The sequence below is a fragment of the Lynx canadensis genome, chromosome A3 (genome assembly GCF_007474595.2).
Source record: "Lynx canadensis isolate LIC74 chromosome A3, mLynCan4.pri.v2, whole genome shotgun sequence".
Classification (NCBI taxonomy): domain Eukaryota; kingdom Metazoa; phylum Chordata; class Mammalia; order Carnivora; family Felidae; genus Lynx; species Lynx canadensis.
This window is the reverse complement of record NC_044305.1, coordinates 15,609,269-15,633,162: the sequence shown is the minus strand read 5'-3', so window position 1 is coordinate 15,633,162 and position 23,894 is coordinate 15,609,269. Positions and strand designations below refer to the sequence as shown.

Genomic DNA, 23,894 nt, shown 5'->3' with positions numbered 1-23,894 from the left:
ATAATTCTGTCGTGCGAAGGAGGGGGTGCTCAGCAAGGATCCGCTCCGTGTGTAGAGTCCCCTAGGCATGCCTCTGACTGAAATAGAAGTATTTATAAACAAAGACCGCATCCCCTTCCCTGCAGGCCAAGGGACCCCCTGCCCTCCCCCTCCAGCCAGAACCCACAGAGAGGAGCTGGGGTCGTACATTTCAACCTTTATCTCCCCTCCCCATCGCCTCCTTCCCCAGGAGCGCAGCTGGGAGGGCGTTTCCCCCTAGGAAATCCACTCAGTCTGACCCCTATATCAGCTCACCCTTCTTCCTCACCAACCGCCCATTCTGGAACCCAGCGCCTTCACTTCAAGTTTTGGGGTACTGGTGGAGATTATGGGGGCCAAAGCCCTCCCCAGCCCCCCCTTGACACCACCGGTGATTATCTTTGCCAAATGCCACAACCCAAGCACTTGCCCACGTCCGGCAGCCCCGGTGGCTGGATCGTTGGAGATGCCCCCAGACACCGGCGGTATGAATTCGGTGTCCTGCTCCCCATGTAGAACACCCCTCCCCACCTCCGCCAGCTCCGGCCACACCTTTGGCTCCCAGAGTAGGCATGTTATCATGCTCACTCCTGCTGTGTTTGCCTCTGCCTGCAACATTCTCCTCACACCTCCTTTTCCTGTGGTTCTCTGTGAAGGCGCCTCCCCCAGGCAGCCACCCCTTCCCTTCGGTCTGAACAAGGACCCCTCCTCAGTATGCCCAGAAATTCCACCTGTTTTCCCTCTGTCGTCACCCACTCTGGGCTTTGTCCCAAGGTCACTCTTGTGTCTCCAGCTCCTACAGAGGGGGCCTCAGAGATGGCTGAATTAAACGAAATGGATTTGGTTCTTCTAGATCATCCGGCAGGGGCCCGGCAAGCACCGGCACACAATAGGTCCAGCCTGCACGGGCTCACCCACTGTGGGCCACCTCCCGGAGCCCGGGGAAGCAGGCACTGGGGAGGCCCCTTGTTGCCAAAAGCAAACAGGCCGCCCAGGGAAGTTTTGCTCTGGGTCACACCCGCCTCTGGATGGCCGCCAATCTTCCTGCCAGAAACCACAGGCCCAGCTGAAACTGCCCAGAGTCCGGGCCACGGGGCTTCGGAGGATTTGGGTCGGCGCGGCAAAGGGGGTATCTGCTGAGCTCTTTCTGGATCCACAGCCCCCAGGGGGGCGGGCAGGGGTCGGGCCAGGGCTCATCAGCAAGAGCAGCAGCCCAGGAAGGTCCCCTTCCCTTCCTGGGCTGGGAGGAGCCAGAGAGGCCCCTGCCAGCCTGTCACAGGCTCCTGGCACTGGCATTGGCTCTGGCTTTCACACACGGGCGTGCGCACGCACGCACGCACACACACACACACACACGCTCACACTGGTAGGCACCTTCTTGGTGGCCTCGCCGTCTCATCTGCAGGTAAATGGGCTCATCAGTGGGAGCATGAGGATGGGGAGAGGAGCAGGAATGCAGAGACCAGCGTGCGTGTGCATCTGTGTGTGCGTGTGCATCTGTGTGTGTGTGTGAGCCTGTGTGCCTGGCAGTGACCTCACAGCTGCCGGGACATAAAGACTCACAGGTCCTGCCTCCCAGGCTGAAAGCCGGCTCCGTGGGGGACACAGTGACATGAGAGTCACGCTACAGACCCACCTTCTGGCCTTCTCCCTCCTCTGCCTCCTCTCAAAGGTAAGGGGGCCCTGGGCCCCAAAACATCCTGCTGACTTCCTTGGTGTGTTGGGGAGGTGTGAAATCACTGCCAAGGACCCCCTAAAAGAATTCCTGCAGGTCTTCTATGTTGGGCACAGCCGGGCTTCCCTCCCTGGTGCCCAGAGAGTTGCCCCTGGCCAGCTCTGCTGTGTGATCTCAGGCAAGTCCCTTCTCCTCTCCGAGCCTCAGCTGCTTCCTTGGATAAATGGGCATAATGATCATGAGGCTTTTGTGAAGATCATTTATGGTAATTCATCAAAAGTACTCAGCGCAGCACCCGGAACGTGGCAGGTGTTCAGAAGCAGAGGGTCGTGACTATTAGCGTCCCCAGAGCCCTACAAAGCCGAAGTGGGCGTCCTCATTACAAATAAGGAGATGCCACATACACCCTGCTTTGCCTGATTGTGAGCCAGGGTTTGAAAGGATGTTGGTGTCTAACTGATCGGAAAAGTTCACGCTGCAAGGGCGTTAATGCTGTTGGCAGTGAGTGACCTAGTGACCTGCAGACCTGGCTGAAAGGGGACAGGGAGACACCTTGTGGAATGATGATCTTCTCTTATGGGACATTTTTTCAGAAGGTCTGTGAAACATCTACCTTGCGTAACGTATCCAACAACCTCGTAAGGATTTATTATCCCCTGTTTTTAGGCAAGCAGGACTCAGAGAGGGCAAGCAACTTGACTAACATCACACAGCAAAGAAACATCAGAGCAATAGAGGAAGTGGAGCCCAGGATAGGCTTGAGTGTGTGGAGGGTGGGGAAGGGGCGCTTCTACTTGTGCCTCTCCTGCCTGGGCCTCTCCCCTACCTGGACCGAGGCCACACAGCTGCTGATTCCTGTGATTCCCTCAGCAAATGCTGAGTTCCCGACGCCTTGGAGATTGGCCCCACCGCGAGCCATGATCTCACGGGGCTTTCATGCTCCGCTGAGGAGCACAGCAGAAGTTTTGCTTCCCTGGGTCCTGAGCAGCGGTGGGGCAAGGCCCAGAACTCTGCCAGCGTCCCAGTCCCACTGTTTGTTCTCCCGAAGGCGCCCGGCAGAACATCACGCTTAGGTGGGTGGCTTGGGGGCTCGGGGTTCTGGGCCCAGGCTTATATAAAAGACCAAAATGAAGCCATCCTGGGCCCACTGTCCTCACCTCCATTCTTCCTGGTCCCAGGGAGCCAGGCAGCATCCTGCACAGGACTCAGGGACCTGGTCATCACGAACACGGAAAGCTACAACAATCCTCAGAACGAGAATCCCGAGCCTTCCGGCGGGCTGTGGGCTCCTGGGCTCAGGCCTGTGAACAGGGGCAGGTGGCAGAGACCTGGAAACAGACAGAGTCACGATGATCGAGAGCTAGCCGTGACCTTTTATCCCTGTCACAATTTTAAGATAGGTGGTCTCTACCCTGTTTTACTGAGAAGGAAACAGCTCCCTCCCCGACAAAGTGGTTCAGCGGCGTGGTGTTGAAAGTCACACAGCCAGACAGTGGTAGAACTTGGATTTCAACTCTTCCTAGAATATTCTGTGTCCGGGGCTCTTCCCCCTTGGTGACCGCAGCAAGGGTCTGGAAAAACCATGTGCGCAGGGGGTGGTTGGGAAGGGCATGGAGATAGAGGGAAACCAGAGAGGGCCTACCTCCCCTTGGTGTGCTCCCTTGACCTGTCGCTGACCGTCCTGAACAAACGGGTAAACTGAGGCAGAGGCTAAGCTGGCAAACAGCTCCCCAAGATAGGTGTGATAATTACAACCTGGTGAGCCCGCATTCCGGTCCTGGCTCTGCCTCTTACTGGTGACGTGGCCACACTGTTTTGAGCTTCTACAGTGGGCACAGTGCTGGCACCTCACCTCGCAGGGCTAAATCAGATGACACATTACGGCTGCCCGTGGTAACTGTTAGCCATAATCACTGATATTATTAGCGGCCCCTCCTGCGTATCAGGACCTGCACATCTGGCCCTGGCCACGCTTGCTCATGGAGAGCCAAAGTGGGAACCTGGGTGCAAGCCAGACGGTCTGTGGCCTGGCACCCCGGCTTTCAGGTGGGAGGGACCCGAGAGCCAGTTCTGGTCAGGGTCCCCACTTCCCACTCACCGAGGGAGCCCACCCTCTGGTTTGAAAGGGAACCCCAGAGTCCGGCTGATTGCTCGCTGGGTCAATTCCATGAGAATAATTTCTAGGTTTGTTAAAAGGCAGAGTCAGACTCATAAAGCGGGGCCCCAGATACCGCAACAGACTTCCGGGTGACGCTGCTCCTGCTGCTGGTCCAGACCACGCTTTGAGGAGCGAGCCTAGGCCATCTTCTCTAGAATCTCTTTGGTATCACCCAGTCTCCTGCTTGGAATTCCTGCAGAGGCGGGAACTCTTTCCCCTGTGAGGCTCCACGCTTGAACCTGTTACCAGTGCTGTCCTAGCCTGGTCTGTGACACCCCCTCCCACCCAAGGCTGGTTGGCCAGTTTGGGGCGGCCCCTGGTGGCCAGGGTGTGAGCTGCAGGCCACTGAAGGCAGGTTTGCAGGACGGTGGTAGGGTTGGGGCAAAGTGGGGATTAGGGCAAAGAGGTCATTGCCTGCTTTGGGGCCACACCAAAGATAGGAGGTTATTAGTTCGATCTCTGTAAACTGTAAGTCTTCCATTCTCCAGGTAAAACCCTCTGGTCCTCCAAGGATCCTACTGAACTAAAGATTGGTCCCTCACGGAGGGGGCCACTGGGAACATCTTGAGTTACGCCTGCCTCTTGGTCCCCACCTCCAAATGGACATATGGGGAGACCATGGCATACGGTTTCTGGTTTGGTTGTTTCTGTGTCCTGAGTGGGAAGAAACAGCCAGGACACTTGGGTCGATACCCACCTGGGGGGCGGGTCCCTGGCTGAGGCTTTTCCCGACTATAGCATCCTTAAGGAGGAAGCAGGCTCCCAGCTCTGTGGCTAACACACTGTGACTTTTGGCAAGACCCTTGTTCTCTCTGGAGCCGAGGGTCCCCATCTCTCCATGGCCAGGGGCTGGGGGTTAGAACTGGAGCAGAGGTGCCAAAATCCTAGCTGTGCATCAGAAGCCCCTGGCAGCCTGGTACAAATACAGATTCCGGGGCCCTGCCTCTGGAGGTTCTATTTGGTAAGTCCCAGGGGAGGTCTGGGGTTCAGTATTTTCCCAAGTTTCCTGGCTGATTTGATAAGTATCCAGAAATATATTCTGGGTTATTCCAACAATCAAAAACATCTATGATACTGTTTGATTTATTCAGCTGTCGAGATAAAGATTTGCAATCTATGTGCTAGAAAACATATAGTGCCCTGTTATTTTATTTTTTATTTAAAAAAATTTTTTTTAATGTTTATTTATTTTTAACAGAGAGAGAGAGAGAGAGAGAGACAGAGACAGAGACAGAGCATGAGCATGGGAGGGGCAGAGAGAGAGGGGGACACAGAATCTGAAGCAGGCTCCAGGCTCTGAGTTGTCAGCACAGAGCCAGACACGGTGCTCGAACTCATGAACCGCGAGATCATGACCTGAGCCGAAGTCGGACTCTCAACCGACTGAGCCACCCAGGCGCCCCAGTGCCCTGTCATTTTAATCCTTTGTTTTGTGGCGTTTGCCTTACTATAGTGTCTAAAGGGCGGGGCCTCAGCCCTTCCTTGTCATTCCCAACAGTGATCATCATTTGCTAAATGCACTGAGCACCTACCCCATGCCTGGCTGCCTGCTCAGGGTTTAACATGCATCACTTTATGTACTCTTCAAAACAATCCTCTGAGCTAAACACTGCTATTGCCCCCTTTTTACAGATAGGGAAACTGAGGCTAAGAGAGCTTAAGTAACTTGCCCAAGGTCACTCAGCTAATAAGAGGCAGAGTCGGGACTGGAGTTCTAGTCCAAAGTTCTAGCTCATGACCACAATGCCAACTGTCTCTTAGGGAGGAGTGTCACGAGGTTCAAGGCCAGGTCTGTGTGACCCTGGGGCCAAAGTGTGGATCTCTCACTGCCCCCCTTGGACGGCCATGGCTGAGTGACATCTCTGTCTCTGCAGGTATGTGCCCAGCTGTGCCCAACACCATGTGTCTGCCCCTGGCCGCCACCCCGATGCCCACCGGGGGCGCCCCTGGTGCTGGACGGCTGCAACTGTTGCCGGGTATGTGCACGGCGGCTGGGGGAGCCCTGCGACCATCTCCACGTCTGCGACCCCAGCCAGGGCCTGATCTGCCAGCCCAGGGCGGGCCCTGGTGGCCGAGGGGCCGTGTGCCTCTGTAAGCAGGTTTGCGGGACTGACGGTGGATGTATTTGGGAGGGTCAAGGCTGAGGGGACCTGAGTCAAAGAGAAGCTCTTCTCTCTCTGCCTCCTTACATCAGGTGCACCATCCATTTCAGCCAAACCCGGTGACCCACGGTTCCCTGGGCCCTCCCTCTGCCCGCCCCCCACCTTGTCTTTGATCCAACCATGCCCTCCACCTGAGCAGCCTCCCCCCATTCCTACCTGTCCAAATCACAACCCACTGTCAAAGGTGAGCTCAAACACTCCTCCCCCGGAAGTCCTCCCAGATTATTCAAACCAGATGTTACTATCCTTTCTGGAGACCTTCACACCTTTTTGGGAAAATAAAAGCATTGCTGCTTATTTAGGGCATAATACGTCTCAGGCAGTGTGCTGAAACTTGCCACATAATCCTCACAACGATCTTATGTGGTAAGTACTTTCAGACCCACTTTATAGATGAGCAGACTGAGCCTTAGTAACAGTAATGGGCATGATGACTCTTACACAGCTTGGGACCAGATCACACAGATTCTAAAGCAACGTTTTGTTCTGTCTTCCTCCTGGATTGGGAGCCTTGGGCTATCGTTTGAGTCCTGAGTCTGCCATTTACTAGTGACCTTGAGCATGTTATATCTCTCAGCATTTTAGGCCTTGGTGCCTTCTGGCACTTTAGATCAGGGTTTCTCAACTTTACTCTTTGGGGCCAGATAATTGTTATAATTCTTTGTAGGGGGGCTGTCCTACACACGGTAGGACTTTTAGCAGCATCCCTGGTCTCTACTCACTGGATGCCAGTAGCATGACTCAGGTCATGACAATCTGTCTCAGACATTGCCAAGTGTCCCCCGGGGGAGCAAAATCATCTCTATTTGAGGACCACTGCCTTAGAGAAACAGCAAAATGTGACAGTGTTCTCTTTTTTCTTTTTTTTTTTTAATGAGTCTTGTAGAGCAATCTATCTCTTTCATCTATTTGCATGTGTCATTTTAAGAAAATAAGAACAAGAGAGGGGCTCATGAATCATTGACTATGAATCCACTTATAGAAAAAAACAAGGCTTAAAGACTAATAACAACAAGACTAATAGACATAAGGTTATCAACACTAAATCCTCGTTAAATGTTTTTTTATGATCAGGGGAGTATAATCATGAGAAAGTAGTGATTTGTTTTATAAACTGATAGATGGTTGCTAAAGGGAAAAATGAGAGAAGTAACATTTAGCTCACCAGGCCATTGTTTTAATTAGCCAGGACACATGTAAAGCACACGGCAAAGCTTTATTTGTTGAACACTTGCATGGCACTTACCGCGTGCGAGGCTCTAAGGGTTTCACAAATATTATCTCATTTAATCTCACAACAACCGTGGGGCACCTGGGTGGCTCAGTCGGCTAAGCGTCCGACTTCAGCTCAGGTCATGATCTCGCGGTCTGTGAGTTCGAGCCCCGCATCGGGTTCTGTGCTGACAGCTCAGAGCCTGGAGCCTGTTTCAGATTCTGTGTCTCCCTCTCTCTCTGACCCTCCCCCGTTCATGTTCTGTCTCTCTCTGTCTCAAAAATAAATAAACGTTAAAAAAAACTAAAACAAAACAAAACAACCTTATGAGGTTGGTCCTGATGTCATTCGCATTTTATAAATGGGAAAAAACAAAAAGAGGCACAGAGAAGTTAGGCAACTTGCCCAGGGTCACACAGCTCATAAGGAGCTGGGCTGGGATTTGAACTCAGCGAGCTGGCTCCACAATCCTCCTTTCCATCACTCTTCTGCCTGACACTCAGCATATGATTAGTATACATTGGCTGTTATTGTCACTAAGTTTATTAAAGGGCTTTTCCTAGTCTGTCTTGATTCAGACTTCAAACAACTGGAGGTCAAAAATGTAGTTAGTCTTTGCTTCTTCCTACAACTCCCAGTGCTGGTCAGGCAACATAGTGGGTGTTCATGAACCAAATCTGGAGGCTGGTGAACCCCACAGATGAGCCAGAGCCAGCTAAGACCTCACGGAGGCTGGGTCTAGGTCTTAGCTCTGGAGGGAATGTGCTGCCCAAAAACTCTCTTGTCAATTCCTGTTGGACAGACCTCTGACGGCCAACTCCAGTCTGTGTGCGTGTCCATCGTAAGCCTCTGATCCCTCATACCCCAAGCGTGCAGCCTCCGCACTCAGCCGAGGGCATCTCCGCCCTTCCTGTGGCTTGAGTTTCAAACTTTACAGTCATTCTTGACCTCTCTCATTTTTGCACATCCCACATACTTCCCACAAGCAAAGTCTTCAAGATATTTCTAGAATCTTCCGTTCCCAATCCAGCCCCTGCTACCAGCCTGGTCTGAGCCCCATCATCACGTGATGGATGTTGCGGTGGCTGCATAACGGTCTCCCTGCTTCTATCCTTGCCTTTCGCCTGTTTCCAACACAGCAGCCACAGGGCCCTTTCCATACATACATCAGACCACATCCATCCTCGGCCTCAAGGCCTCCAAGAGCTTCCTACCACCTCCGAATACAAGCCAAAGTCCTCCTGGTGGCTACAAGGCCCCACAGGGTCCTGCTCCTACTTTCTCTCTGACCCCATCGAACCCCCTCTCTCCCTCCCATTCTCTGCTTCAGCCACACTGGCCTATTTTGTTCCTTAAATATCCCAGGGAGGCTCCTACCTCAGGGCCTTTGCACTGGCTGCTTGTCTACCAGCATTCTTTCCCCCAGATACATGCATGGAAAGTTCCTATACCTCCTTCACATCTTTACTCAAATATCACCCTCTTGGTGAGGCCTTCCGCGATCACCATTTTCAACACCCCCTCTTTAAACCCTTCCCTCCATTATTTTTCTGGCTCTAATCGCCATCTGACATCATAAACTCTACTTGCTTATTGTGCTTATTTCTGCTAGGGCGAAAGCTCCAATGAGGGCAGGATGTTTGCCTGTTTTAGTCATCGCTATACCACAAGTACCCAGAACAGTTCCTGATGCATAGTAGGTACCCAATATAAGCATTGAATGAATGAATGAATGAATGAATGATAGTAGGAGTTCTAGAGAAGCTAGCAGGAAGAGGCACAGGAACAGGCATTTATTGAGCATGTCCTGTGAGCAAGCCCTTTACACACATGATTTCACTTTACCCTTAATAATGAGGAAGGTCCTATTATTAAACTTATTTTGCAGATGAAGGAAGTGGGGGGCCAGAGAGGTTAAATCACTTGCCTACAGTCACACAGTGTGCAAGTGGCTAAAGGTAAACAAACAAACAAACAAAAAACAAATACCCTGTCGTTCCCTCTCCTGTAAGGGACCCTCAGGGGGAAAGAAGGATGTAGAAATCACCAGATAACAAGACTGGGCTCTCAAGTTTCTTTTTTTAATTTTTTAATGTTTGCTTGTTGTTTGTTTATTTATTTAGAGAGAAAGAGCATGAGAGGGGTGGGGGGATGGAGGGGGGGAAGGGCAGAGAGCAAAGGGGAGAGGATCCCAAACAGGTTCCATGCTGGGCTCCATCTCACAAACCATGAGATCCTGATCTGAGCCAAAATCAAGAGTCGGCTGCTTAACTGACTGAGCCACCCAGGAGCCCCTGGGCTCTAAAGTTATTTGAGGGAGGTTGCTGGACAAGAAGGTATTGGAAGGGCCCGGAAGAGGCAACTATATGTGTATGTCGGGGGTGGGGATCCAAGGATGAGTAAGTTTGGAGGTACCTCATGTGTTTGGGACCACGCACAAGGGTGCACGCAGACCCCAGCGTAGGGAGTGACTGCCCAGGGACCATTGCTCCCACTCCCAACCAGCCTGAGCTGTAGGACCCAGGAGGGGTGCCAGGAAACCTTGCTAAAATTATCACCACTCCAGCTGACTTTCCTAAACAATCCCTCTGTTTACCAGTCATCCCAGCGACCAGGAGGCCCCAGGGCTGTGACATCAGGAGTCCGGTGGAGACCCAGGCTCGGCCAGGCTTAGGGTGCAGATTAAGGCACAGCTGCCCCCTACAGTTTCCAGGAAACCAGCGGCCACATGATCCAGGCCAGAAGGCCAGGGATTTGGAGCCAAAGGGCTGTGGCCTGGAAGGAGTGGGGAGACCGCTAGTGCCCACCTGTGCCTCTCAGAGGAACAGGCATCACCCGCTCCCACTCACCTACTATGTTCCAGACTCGGGGCGAAATCCTTTAAGTACACTGGCTCCTTCAATCCTTGGCGGCCCTGTGAGCGGGTATTGTGGCTCAGTTTCCACAGCTAGCAAGTGGGAACAGGGACTGCCCTCCACATCTGTGTGGTTCCCAAATTCCTGCGTGTGTATAGGCTCGCTAGAGGTTTCTCTCTGAAATCCTGGGAAAATCTGCCTTCCAGCAAGTCCGTCCCCAGAACCTCCTGACCCCTCCTAGCTCTCTGCACTTCCCGGGAGGCTCACACGCACCTCTCCACGGCTCTTCACTCTGTCTTGGAGACAGTGACATCTGTCCCTTGCCTGGGCATCAATCCCTCACGGCAAGGACTGTGTCCTAGTCCTGTCTAGGAGCCCAGTGGATGGCACACAGGAGGGGCACACTACATATCTCTGGAATTTATAAGAAGTCGGAACTCTTTTATCAGTGTCTCTCATGTGCTGGGCCTTGCACCAGGCATTGCAAAGGGCATTTCCCCAGGGTCTGTGTGTCCCATCCATGCTCTGAGCCGGCCTGGGGGATGGGGGTGTGCCGGCAGGAGCACTCCCAGCCCCAGCCCTCAAGCAGTGCTTTTCCAGTGGAGGAAGTGGGGATAGCGTCCACATCTTGAGGGCTCTGTTCAAAGAGTGTTTCTTGAACACCTACTATATGCCTAGCACTGTGCCAAATGTTTTGTACATATCTCGTGTAACTGAAGGTACTGAGCTGTTCTCATCAATGCTATTGTTAAGGGGACTCAGAGAAGTCAAGTAACTTATCCAAAGTCACACAGCCAGCAAGTTAAGCCCTGGCCTAATAGGGACGACTACCACACAGCAGATGTACAATGAAATTTTGTTGCAGAAACCCTCATTGTGTACGTATGTTATATATTATTAATATATAGTACTTATATTCATAGTAACAACAGAGCAGCTAGGATCTATCGAAGATGTCTTTTATGTTGGATTCATTACATATATCATTTCATTTTGTCTATACCACAACCCTGTGAAATAAGTATCATTATAACCCACTTTGCAGGTGAGGAAACTGAGGCAAGAAGTGAAGTCGCTTGACCAAGGTCCAGAGCTAATAAAGCATAGTGGGGCTCCGACCAGGCCAGCGTCTCCCCATCCCTTGTGTCAGGATGCAGTGTGCCACGCTGTGTTCCTGCTGGCTCCAGGGCAGGCTGGCAGCGGGGACGGGGTGCATACGATGGGCTGGAGCCCTTTGGCCCAGTGTCCTGACCCTGTAAGGGCACCGCTCCCCAGCAGGATCTGGGCCACCTCTGCAGAGAGACCACATGGAGGATGTGGCTGGCACAGGCTTGCCCAGGGAAAAGTTGGGGGTCACGGATGGGGGTGTGGTTTCTCCTCTGCAGGGGGAGAGGATGACGGGAGCTGTGAGGTGAACGGCCGCGTGTACCGAGATGGGGAGACCTTCCAGCCCCACTGCAGGGTTCGCTGCCACTGTGAGGATGGTGGCTTCACCTGTGTGCCACTGTGCAGTGAGGACGTCCGGCTGCCCAGCTGGGACTGCCCGTATCCCAGGAGGGTTGAGGTCCCGGGCAAGTGCTGCCCTGAGTGGGTGTGCGACCAGGGAGGGGGGCTGGGGGTCCAGCCCCTCCCAGCCCAAGGTGAGTGCAGGGTTGGCCCAGGCCCGGGGCAGGGCCACCTGGGGGCGGGGCGAGGGCGGGGCTTCTCAGGAGCCAGGACAGTGGACTGGTCAAAGCCAGGGGCAGGGCCACCGGGGGGGGGGGGGGGGGGGCGGGGCGAGGGCGGGGCTTCTCCGGAGCCAGGAGACTGGACAGGTCAAAGCCCAGGTTTCCCTGACAGGACCCGGGAGGGGGTACGGGCTGAGGAGACTAGGTGAGCAGAGTGGGAAATCACAAGACCTCTTTGAAACTGGCAAAACAAGAAGTAATATAATTTTAAGTCATAAATAATGAAAAATGAAAATTAGTGGCAGAGTGGAGAAGGGAAAGGAGGGCTAGGATCCTTGAGCCAAAGGCTCGCATTTCATAGCGGAAGTACTATTACGACATACTACTATTATAATTCTAATATACTAATACGCATTATAATATATTTATATAATTTAAATATTATATACTAGTATTAACATGTAATTATTTGGATGTACCCAAAGAGGAACTCAAAACTGAATCAGGCAAGGTGGTTGCCTCTGGGATGTGGACTTAGGGGCAGAGGTGGAGGAAAGACAGTTACCTCATGCTATAAACTCTTTAGAGATTTGGTTCTTGCTACATCACTGAGTTATTATGATTATCATATGAATGTGATTTTTCTAGAGAAAGGCAGCTGGAAAGAAGGCATGGGTCCATTGGCGATGGACCATATTGGGAGTAGAGCATGGTGGGTTCAGCATGGAGTCTGCCCGGGGTTCTAAGCCCGGCTTCACTACTTCTAGTGGTGGGACTCTGAGAAAGTTGCTTAACTTCTCCGGGCCTCAGTGCCTCCAACTGTTCCAAAGTGAGAATAAGGGCATCCACCTCGCAGAGTTGTTGCGAGACTGGGCGAGTAAACACAAGGAAAGTAGTCAGGCAGTGCCTGGAACATAGCGCTCCGTCCGTGGTGGCTGTAGTTATCCCCATGACGGAACGGGACACGTCCGCTTCAATGCACAGCAGGATGCCAAGCTAGTTGATCTTGTGCGTAAAAAGCAGGAGAGGGCACTGTCTATGCAATTTGGCCTCTGGTATGTGAGTACATGTGCGTGTGCATACAGACGGCACACAAGTCATATCACGCGGGGTTTCTCAACTTTGGCACTAGTGACACGTGGGCCGGGTAACCCTCTGTCGCGTGGGAGCTGATAGGATGCTTAGCAGCATCCCGGCTAGACTCCAGTACCCCCACTCCCAGTGTGACCACCAAAAGGTCTCTGGACATTGCCAAATGTCCCGGGGGGGGGTGGGGAGCAAAATCACCCCCAGTTGAGAACCAGTTGGTTAAAAAGGACCAGAAGAAAAGACACCAAAACATCAGAGCAGAATCGGATGTGAGAGGAGGAAAACTTAGACGATGGTGAACCCCCCGTCTTGTTCCGGGCACAGCCTCAGAACCTCTAGCATCTTTGCGGCCGGGTCACGGTACCACTACCCACACAATCTCCTTCCTGTAAGAGGCTGTGGGGGGAGGGGTGCAGAAATGAGAAACGTGCCACTTCCTGGGGGACCGTCCCGGCCGTCACCATCCCAGCTGCCTAGTAACCCACACATACGAGGTGCTTACAAGTAGGAGTACTCTGCTAAGCACCTCCCCTCCATTATTTTATTCAGCCCTAACAATCGACCAGTAGAAAATTTACATGGGAAGAGACCGAGGTCCAGAGAGGTTAAGCAACGCGACCAAGAGGGCACCGCTAGCAGTTGGGTTGACTTAGCCGCCAAGCCCTGACCTCGCAGTGCTGACCTCTTTTTCTTCCCCCCTCCCAGGACCCCAGTTTTCTGGCCTTGTCGCTCCCCCACCCCCTGGCATCCCCTGCCCAGAATGGAGCACGGCCTGGGGCCCCTGCTCAACCACCTGCGGGCTGGGCGTGGCCACCCGGGTGTCCAACCAGAACCGCCTCTGCCGACTGGAGACCCAGCACCACCTGTGCCTGACTGGGCCCTGTCCACCTGCCAGGGGCCGCAGCCCACGGAACAGTGCCTTTTAGAGCAGAGCTGGGAAGGGGGGTTCGGTGCCCACCCTAATCCAGCAGGCAGCCCCGTGCCTGGGCCCTCCCCACACCCTTGACTGGGGCAACGCCATGCAGGCCCTGGAGGACAAGAATGTTCACAAGCCGTCTGGTCCATCTGGACCCTGAGATAGAGCTGGGTTGCGTGCCCCAGTCTCCCTTCCTCTACCTCACAGCCTAGGGGGCTGGCCAAGGTTTCCAGGGTCTTCTGGTCCTTTACCAGCCTCCACACAGCCTTTATCAAACACACACATGGGCAAGCTTTCCAGCAGATAAGGCAACCAGCTGTCCCTTAATCATTAGGCCAAGGCAGGTGCTGGGCTGGACTGGCTATTTTCCCGGGGGTGTGGTGAAGAGGGGCGCACAGATATTCTGAATCTCTTGCTCCCTTTCCTGGAGTTGACATAAAAACGTCCCAGGTACATGCCTAGGCAAGAGCTTGTAGGTCAAGCTTATGCTGTCTGAGAAAGCGCTCCCCATCCAAGGGCAGCATGCAGAGGCTGCATCCTTTGTGAAAATCACAAGGTGAAATCACACTGTCTTGAAGAAAGTCAGAAAACAGGCCTGAAAGGGATCCGTTAAAACCAACTCGTGTTAATAAAAATGAACCTTTCGCGCACACCAGCAACGTGCCAGGCACTGAGCTAGACGCTTTATATAGAGCTTGGTGCTTCGCAACATTTAAGACCAGAGAAAATCAGGGGGAAAATGAAGGCTTGCCCCCAGCGACTGGGGAACACGGCCTGAAATAAACCCACCCAAGTGTGCAATTGTTTGAAGTCTCATGTTTTATTGTTGTTTTTTCTTAAACCTACATATAAATTTTCTTTCCTCCTCTGTGATCTACATCTGTGTGTTTAAAAAGGAAAACTGTGTTCTCATCACACTCCAGTCAGGAAATTAGAAAACACTGAGTATTTAAACAGGGATTTCTTTTCATTAAGCTAATTTTATTGAGGCATGGCTTACACACAGTGAAACACACAGGTCTTAACATATGGTTTACCGAGTCTTTACAAATGTATACGCCTGTGTAATCAATACCCCCATCAAGGTACAAAACATTTCCATCATCTCAGGAAGTTTCCTACGGCGCCTTCCCGGTCATCCCCTCCACCCCTGAAGGCAACCACGGTTCTGAGTTCCAGCACCTTAGATGACGGATAGCTAGCTGCCTGTTCTTAACATAAAGAGCATCACGCAGGAGGTATTGTCTTGTGAATGGCTTCTTTCACTTGGCACCAGCTGTTGGGATGCAGGGTTTGAGGGAGAGCAGAGCCCAGAAGCCGCGATCAACCAGCAGAAGGTGGAATCACAGCAGGGCCGGCTGCGGGGAGCAGGAGCCCCCAAGGACACGCAGCCTTGCAGACCTAACAAAAAGCGATGGAGATGGGGAGGCAGACCTGGCTTCTGCTTCTCCTACCCCCGGTTTCCGTTAGTGCCTTCCATTGGTCACGTCACCCCCTCCCCCGGAAGGTGAGAGGCAAGGGAGCCTGGGAGTCTAGGGCCCCGAGATACTCTGCAGAGGAGGCGAAGGGTGGCCCCTGCTCACAGAAGGCACATGACCTGCCCCTGGGGACAGCTGCCTCCAGCACTTTACTCAGGTAACACCTCCTCCAAAAACCCCAGACAGAGAATCACAGGCAGCGTCTGGGCCACTTATTCCTCACAAAACTCTGGTTCACAGATGAGAAAGCTGCTTGGACGCCCAGTTTACCTGACTCAAGGCTGAGTTGATGCTCTCTCACGGGATGAGAGTTTCAGTGGGTCAGGCTCCACAGGGGTAAACTCTGAACACATTGCCGGGGAAAATTCGGAGAATATCCCTAGAAACAGTGAGAGCGAGGATGAGGACAACAGACCTGTGTCCAATGATTCCTGCATGTGGGGCCCTTGCTTCCGGGCACTTTACCCACAATTGCATGTTGCCCTTGGGACATCCCTAAAGGAAAGCGCTATCGATATTCCCATTTTAGAGATGGGTAAACTGAGACCCGGAGTAACGGGTTGTCCTAGGATTGTGGTGCTGGGCCCTGGGCCATCTGGCTACAAGGCCTGTGACCTCACTATCAAGCAGCTGTGAACAGAGCTGCACAGAGTGGGCTTGGCCATCTGGCCCAACCCAGCTCTGCTGTTTCTTGGTGTGATTTTAGGCGGTACCTAACTTCTTTGTGCCTCAGGGTCCTTTTCTCTAAAGTGGGCTGAACAGCAGCGCTCTACACAGAGGGTTGTTGAGTATTCTGAGACTGAAATAACAATTTTAATTTTTCTTTAATGTTTATTTATTTTTGAGACAGAGAGAGACAGAGCATGAACGGGGGAGGGTCAGAGAGAGGGAGACACAGAATCTGAAACAGGCTCCAGGCTCTGAGCGGTCAGCACAGACCCCGACACGGGGCTTGAACTCACGGACCGCGAGATCACGACCTGAGCCGAAGTCGGATGCTTAACCGACTGAGCCACCCAGGCGCCCCTGAAATAACAATTTTAGCTATCATCCTCTTGACTTGACCTTTTAGTGCTTTAGTTTTTTCATCTGTAAAATGGGCATAAAGAGCAGTACCCACCCTAAAGGATCACTGTGTTGATGAGTTCCCATATTAGGTCGCGGTAATTCCTCTGTGTTCACCCGAAATACAGGCTATTATTATTGTCCTGCCTTCACGGTTCTTTGGCAAGTCAGGGAAAGATATGAGGCAAAGGCTGGGAATTTTGTTTGTAAAGAAGAAGAGGTCATTTTGGGGGCACAGGTTAGGTGAAAATCAGACTACCCCCCACTGAAACCCACAGCTGGAGGTGCTAGGCCCAGCCATTCCCCGTTACATTTATACTTGTTAAATATCTATGTTGTTGCAGGTAACAATCGTGCATTCCTTCTCATCACTATGGTATTATTCCCTTGCACGAATATACTACATTTTCTCTACCCGTTCTATGCCTGATGGGTAGTTTCCGGATGGGGGCTATTATGAATAGGGTGTCATTCTAGTCCGTGTCTTCTGCTGGATATTGATGAACACTTCTGTTGGATCAACATTCAAGAGTGGAATTGCTGGGGTCTGCACTCTTCTTCCTGGGTTCGATTATCTTCCAGTAGATGGAGGTCTCTATACAATAAGTACTCAATAAAGACTTATTGCATAAATAATAAGAGAGCTGGGGCGCCTGGGTGGCTCAGTCAGTTAAGTGTCGGACTCTTGATTCTGGTTCAGGTCATGATCTCACGGTTTGTGAGTTTGAGTCCCGCATCGGGCTCTGCACTGACAGTGTGGAGCCTGCTTGGGATTCTCTCTCTCTCTTCTCCTCTCTCTGTTCCTCCCCTGCTTGTGTTCTCTCTCTCTCTCTCTCTCTCTCTCAAAATAATGAACTTTAAAAATTAATGCTAAAAGAGCTAGTATTTATTGAGTTCTAACCACATAAAAGACTCTGCTCCAAGCATCTTCTATGTAATCTCTCACTTGACCCTCATAATAACATTTGAAGTATAATTATGCCCATTTCACTGACAGAGAAACTGAGATGGCAAATTGAGGAAACAGCCCCAAGTTCACAGGGGCAGAACCAGGATTCAAACCCAGAGAATCCTGCTCAAGAGCCCGTGCCCCTGGCCACCAGGCTCCCCTGTGAGCAGTCGCTGCAGTGTTCAGGGGTGAGGCCCACGGGCCTGGACAGGTAGCTGTGGGCATGGGAAAGAGGGAACAGATGGAGAATCAGCAGAGCCCGACATTGCCTGTGAGATCTGGTTTGAAGGATGCACGTGAGCAGCACGGGAACTAAGATACCCAATACAGCCCTGGGCTTCGGGCTGGAGGGCGGCAGAGTGGAGGGGCCACCAACAGAAACCCGGGGGAGTGGTGGAGGCTCTACAGGAGGCAGATGAGGGGGTGTCCTCGACGCCTTGAGTTCGAGGATGCAGTGGTCACCTAGGACAGTGTGGCCAGAGGCAGCTGGAGATCAAAGACGATCAAAGATCATAGACTGACATAGAGACATGAGTTAAGGTCGGGAATTTGAGTCGCTGCACAGAGGAGTAGATGATCACATTGACCCGGCCATTTAGTTATGGAAATACAGACAAGTATGGGGTTTGCTGGTATGTATAAACTCTTACCACCCTGTCCTCTCCACCGCTCCCCAGCCAGGACTACCATCATCTCTGCCCCGATGACCTCACACTCTCTTGTTACTCTCCTGACTTCCACCCTCCTCCTTGCAGTGTGTGCAGAGGGATCCTGTTCAAGCCAAGCCAGACCACGCCGCTCCTGCACCTGAGAACATCTAAAGGCCTCCACACAACCTACAGTGCCCCTCACTGTGCCCCAGTCACCTGTCTGCCCTCATCCTTAATTACTCTCCCCCTTGCTCGTGCCGCTCTGACCTCATGGTGCTCCTGGCTGTTTCTTGAACATGCCAGACATTCTCCCACCTCAGGACCTTTGCGCTGGCTGTTCCCTATGCCTGGCATAATCTTCCCCCAAGTTTCCCCATGGCTAATCCCCTCACTTTCTTTCAAGTTTGACTCACAAAGTAAATACTTCACAGAGAACCTGCCTCAGCCACCCTGTTCCGTCCCTCTGATGCATGTACCCTGTTTTAACACACGACCTGACTTGTTTGTAACATTTATTATTTGTTGCCTGACTCCGCAAGTGCTGGCTGGGACCTATTTTTTCTGCTTTGTTTCCTGGATCCCCAGGACTTAGAACAACACCGAGGACAGAACCAGGCTTGGTCCTTATTGAATGAATGAAATGATATACCTTCATTCAGCATTTTGAAAAAGGGATTTAATGGGGGCTTAGAAAAGTAAATACGCCATCGTTGTCAAATGGGAGTGGCTGCCCGGTTGGCAGTGATTTCCCAGTGGCCATGTTTGGGTGGGTCAGAGCTCACCCCATCCCCACCCAACACTCAACCTCAGTAGTTCTCAGAGTGGGGTCCCGGGACCAGAAGCATCAGCATCATCTGGGAACTGGTTAGAAATGCAAATATTTTGGGTCCCATTCCAGATTCACAGAAACTCTTGAGACGGGGCCCAGAAGTCTGTGTTTTAATAAGTCGTCCGCCTCATTAAAACTGTAAGGTTAATCAGGAGTGTGGCTCCAGGGGAGAATGGGAGAGGACGGTGGTGCGCTGCTGCCCCCTTGCGGCACTCGCGCGCATGAACGGCCGAGATGCCCGGCGGGGAGGAGCCCTGGGAGGCGGGCGGGCAGGGCGTCTCCACCCGGAAGGGCCTTGCCCAAAGGCAGGGAAGAAGCGGGATCCTTTACCGTTTGCACCAGCGCCACAGTTTTCTTGACTCCAAACACTACACGGATGCCTCTGAGGACCCCTGCACCGCCCTGAGCGAGAGGTGCCCACCTTAATCTGGCCCACCCCCTCCACGACTCCGAGTCCCTCGTCCACAATCCAGCTCCCTCCTCCCAGTGGCCAGACTATGCAGCAGGGAGCTGCTTCTGGAGCCCAGTTATGGTTATGTCACTCTGCTTAAACCCCTCCGAGGCTCAGAGCTGCCTTCTGGCTTGGGTCCAGACTCCGTCCATGACTCACGGGGTCCTGCTTTGTCTTCCCGCCTCCTCTGCGCCCCACCACACTGGACGGCTTGGGCTCCCCACCCCCCCGCCAGGGGCACTCTTTCCCCCACGTCTTCATTTGGATGACCCCCAGATTATTCTCCATTAGTCGCAGCTGCCATGTCTACCTGAGGTCAACCTTCCCCTTGTGCGCTGGCTCCTACCACTCTCACCTCGGGTGACGTTCGGGGAAGTCCCCCTTTCCACTCCCACGTCTTCCCATTTCTCCCTCTCTTCCCGATCATTCCCGCACACATACACACGTGTTGGCTGCTCCACTAACAAGAGGTTGGGTGCCCTCTTCAAGGGGCAGCTCCAGCAGCCTCACTGTCACATGCCTCTCCGTGGCTACAACGTGGTCTAGGATGTCAGCCACATCCTCAGCAACAGGGTCCTGATTTAGCTGATTCTCAAGAACTTTGTCCTCTTCTGCTTTGATTGATTATAACATCAGGGGGACCCCAAGGGCAGGAGCCCGGGCCTCTTGGACACCCTGAGGTTGGCCAATGAACATAGTTGTGAGTGGTCCCATCATACTGGTCTGGTTCTTATCTGTGGCCTATTCACTGCCTCCTGGCCCCTCACCACTGGCTTTCATAAAAGCGTTCTGAATCCCACCGCTGGGCTAGGTCTTTTCATCCACTCTTGGTGAGAAGGGGACATTAACATGAGCTGCCTCAGCAGCTTCTCCCCAGCCCTGAAGCCAGCAGGCAGCCAAGCACCGGCGGTTGACTTTGACTTTCACCCTCTCCTCGCTTCAAGGACTGGACCTCCAGGTCCTGATAACCCTCCTGCATCCCCCAGGCTTGGAGACATCCCATTCATATCCTGTTGCCCTCCTGTCTTCTTTGATCCCTGCTCCGTGCCCCACTCGCACCCCACTCAAAGCCCAAGGTTTGGGAACCGTGGCATCCACACTGTGTCACCGCTCACTCCAGGTGGCCAGTCTGGGGGCCTAATGGGAAGTCCCCCCGAGGCCGTTCGCTCAGATTTCTCAGCTATCTCAATTCGATCTCCCAAAGAAATCTACATGTATTTTAAAATCTCCTGTCAACAGTCATATTTGTAATGTGTCCTTAATCACTGTGGTGCACATATGGGTCTTCATCATAATTTTTTTGCCGTTTATTTATTTTTGAGAGACAGAGAGATGCAAAACGTGAGCAGGGGAGGAGCAGAGAGAGAAAGAGACACAGAATCAGAAGCAGGCTCCAGGCTCCGAGCTGTCAGCGCAGAGCCCGACACGGGGCTTGAACCCACAAACTGTGAGATCATGACCTGAGCTGAAGTTGGTTGCCCAACCAACTGAGCCACCCAGGCTCCCCAGGAAGGACTATTTTACCGCTGACCATGTTTAGATTTACTGGCATGTGTGATAATAAAGAGCAGATCAAATTTAGCCAGTCTTATTCAAGTTTAAAAAGTCTTTAAAAAACAATGCACCCCTTTATCACCTGCCTCTGGGGGTACACCACTCCAACACCATGACCCCGCCTTGCCACATCACTGCTTACTAGCTAAACCCCAAAGTCTATTTCTCAGTTACATAACACTCCTAACAGGTGCTTCTGGGGGATAGTCTCCTCCACAAAATGATTAAGAGACTCGGCCTCCTTCAGTCTTATGGCTCCACCCCATCCCCACCTTATCGGCATCCAGAATAGCACACACAGGTCAGGTAGGCAGGTCAGCCATCCCATGCAACGCCTCAAGAATGTTTCTGGAACAACTGGGATCAGTGGCGAACAATTACCATCATTTTGACTCAAGTAGCCAAACGGTCACTGGCTAAGCTTTCAGTTGCCAGAGGCTACGTCTGCCACCCTGAGAAGAGACTGCCTGAAAAATGAAGTCACACAGAGCCAAGTAATTAAGGGAGACAGATGCCAGGCAATAGGGTATGAGCTGCTGGGTCCAGCCATGCCTGAAGTTATACCTCCCTAAACCTTTCAGTTATGTGAACCTGTAAATTCCGTTTCTATTTAAACCAGTCTGAGTTGGGTTTCTATCACTTGAATTAAAAGAGTCTTGACAAATATAATTGTATATGGTAGTGTAATTACCAGTCTATTCTTGGCTTTTCTGTTGGGCTCTGCTCCCTAGAAGCCAAGTAGATTTCTGATTCATCCTTGTGTCCCTGAAGCCAGCACAGGACCTGGCACACGGTAGGTATTTACCACATGCCTGCTGAATGGTGACAGACTTGGGTTCTAGCCCTGATTCCACCTCCGGTTCGTGACCTTGAGCATTGAATTCTCCTTTCCGAGCCCAGTTTTCAACTGTAATGACACGGTCATCTTTGCCCTTCCCTGCTTGAGGGCTGTGGTGAAGACCGGAGAAGTCCAGGCTGATGGAAGTGCTTGGCAAACTCTAAAGCTCTACATACATTGGAGCTATAATTATATTTTCAAGGATGTACATTTTGTCCTAATTTCACCAGCCCCCGACAGACTGTGGGTTCTTGGGACACAAAGCAGACAGCATGTTGGAAGAACAGAAGGATCTGAGAAGAGCATACTCAGCTGCCCCCAGCACCACCTCCATCAACACCAGCCTTGATGACCCTGCAGATGAGACGAGCAAGATGGACCCCTGGTGGCCGGCACCTGCCCCCCACGGAAATTGGTGAGACCAGGCATCTCAGTGTCTCCTTAAATTTGAGTCCTTATAAGTGCTATGACAATCCGGCAGAGGGTGGCTGGTTGTTCTCCAAACTGTCTCTCTCTTCCTCCTGGGCACCCAGAGAGAGACCCCACCTTCAGGCCAGGGGACTGAAGTCTGGCCATGGGATAGGATTTCAGATCTGAACCATAAGCACCCCACTTACAATCCTCCACACTCGCTCTTTGCCTTTGTCCACTGGTCCCATCCAGAGGACCCAATAGAGGGCTCCAAGGGTTTTGTTTTGTTTTTTTCATGTGTATTTATTTTGAGAGACAGAGAGCAAGCAGGGAAAGGGCAGAGAGAGGGGGAGAAAGAGAATCCCAAGCAGGCTCTGCGTCGTCAGCACAGAGCCGGTGTGGGGCTTGAACCCACGAACCATGAGATCATGACCTGAGCCGAAACCAAGAGTCAGACGCTTCACTGACTGAGCCACCCAGGCGCCCCTAGAACATTGTTCTTAACTGTTCTCTGTGAGCCTAGGTCCCCTCACATAGCTGTTTGTTGGGGACCACGATCAAAAAGACACGACTAACGATTGACCCCTGAGCTGGACCCAGTACTCAGAGGCTCCTCAGCCTCTCCCCTGCCCTTGGAATGTGGGTTCCACTTGCCTTTCCTGTTCCCAGAGCCTGCTCCAAGGACACAGCCGTGAGATGGTGACGTGGTGTTGAAAACACCCGCACAGTGTATGTGACTGAGCCCAGTTAGGGCCCCCTTCATGAACCCTTAAGATTTGGCGGGCAGGTGCAGGGATCCATTCGTCTTCCTGCTGCCTGGGACAAGCCTCATATGGGAGTTCCCTTTGCCATTATTAAAACTGCCACCTACCAACCTGGAGTGGCCCATCTCTCTCTTGGGTCTCTCCCTGTGCTCCTCAAGTGGGGGCTGGTTTCAGACTATACCCGGGAAGCTCAAGAGAGGGTTGTGAGCCTATACTGGTAAAATCTATGATCTTCTCCGATTAGTAATATTAAATACATAAAATAACATATATGGGGTTACAAAGGAAACAAATTACTGAAATATGGTCACTAAAATTTAAAAAAAAGTGAGATAGTTACATATGTGCTTCATTTTAACGCGGTAAACAAGATCGAGTCTAATTACCGTCATTTCAATGTGGTGATTGTCTGCAATTAACTGCAACGTGATGCGACAATACCTGTGACTTCGATCGGCAACAAGTAGGTACAGCTAATGCCACCTTGTCCACATTCCTAATCGAAGGACATGCTAAGAGTCAGCTCGAGGTGAGTGTAAATAAAGATGCAATTCTTTTCCCTCTCAAGTCCATAAATCCCTAAATTCCATCCATAGATCCCTTGACTCCGGGGTAAGAGTCTCTGCTTTAGGGCAGGACAGAGCCACGAAAAAAGGGCCTGTGTCCTTGGGTGACCACATAGAGCGGAGACCCCTGCAACACGTATGCAACCCAGAGGAAAGGGCAAATTTTTTCCAGGAACGTCAAGACTCTGGGGCCAGGCTTGATTTACTGCGCCAGCTGGGTGAACCTGAACAGGCCATCCAACCTTTCTGGACTTCCATAGCCTCATGGAGAAAATGCAGACCATGATCCCAGGCTTACAGGGCGGGCATGAGGACAGGAGACAATAGCTCGAGAGGTTTGCAAGCTCTATGTAATGTATGTCTGAGGTCTTCAGACACCAGCCGGTGAACTGGTACTGAAAATAAGGGCAACGCAGTGGAACTTCATCAAGTTAAATGGATACCATCTGTAGGACTGGCCTTTACCCTGAACTTATGACCTCTCTAATTTGAGGGGTTATGAAATTGATTCTTTTATAAAATGAGGATGCCTATAAATAACGCTTGTGGATTTCCCCCATTGTTCTCACTTTGCAAAGGGAGTTGG

General features: G+C 52.0%; 1 protein-coding gene across 3 annotated transcripts; it reads left to right on the top strand.

Moving 5' to 3' along the window:
* The first annotated feature begins 1,072 nt into the window (after positions 1–1,072).
* On the top strand, positions 1,073–14,563 carry CCN5 (cellular communication network factor 5). 3 transcript variants are annotated; one of them, XM_030309535.1, is made up of 5 exons: positions 1,073–1,147; positions 1,598–1,690; positions 5,726–5,942; positions 11,467–11,721; positions 13,543–14,563. In XM_030309535.1, exons 2-5 carry the CDS (start codon positions 1,631–1,633, stop codon positions 13,761–13,763), a joined length of 753 nt encoding a protein of 250 aa, XP_030165395.1. In that variant the 5' UTR covers positions 1,073–1,147; positions 1,598–1,630; the 3' UTR covers positions 13,764–14,563. The 3 variants fall into 3 exon arrangements, with proteins under 3 accessions (XP_030165395.1, XP_030165393.1, XP_030165394.1); XM_030309533.1 differs by having other exon boundaries at positions 1,085–1,423; XM_030309534.1 differs by having other exon boundaries at positions 1,085–1,423; positions 1,576–1,690.
* The last annotated feature ends 9,331 nt before the right edge of the window (positions 14,564–23,894 follow it).

Bases quoted from the DNA above. Each gene is read 5' to 3' on its own strand.
- CCN5 (XM_030309535.1), top strand. From the start codon at position 1,631: ATGAGAGTCACGCTACAGACCCACCTTCTGGCCTTCTCCCTCCTCTGC. The intron at 5,943-11,466 runs GTAAGCAGGTTT...TCTCCTCTGCAG, and splicing joins CCGAGGGGCCGTGTGCCTCT to GGGGAGAGGATGACGGGAGC. The intron at 11,722-13,542 runs GTGAGTGCAGGG...CCCCCCTCCCAG, and splicing joins CCAGCCCCTCCCAGCCCAAG to GACCCCAGTTTTCTGGCCTT.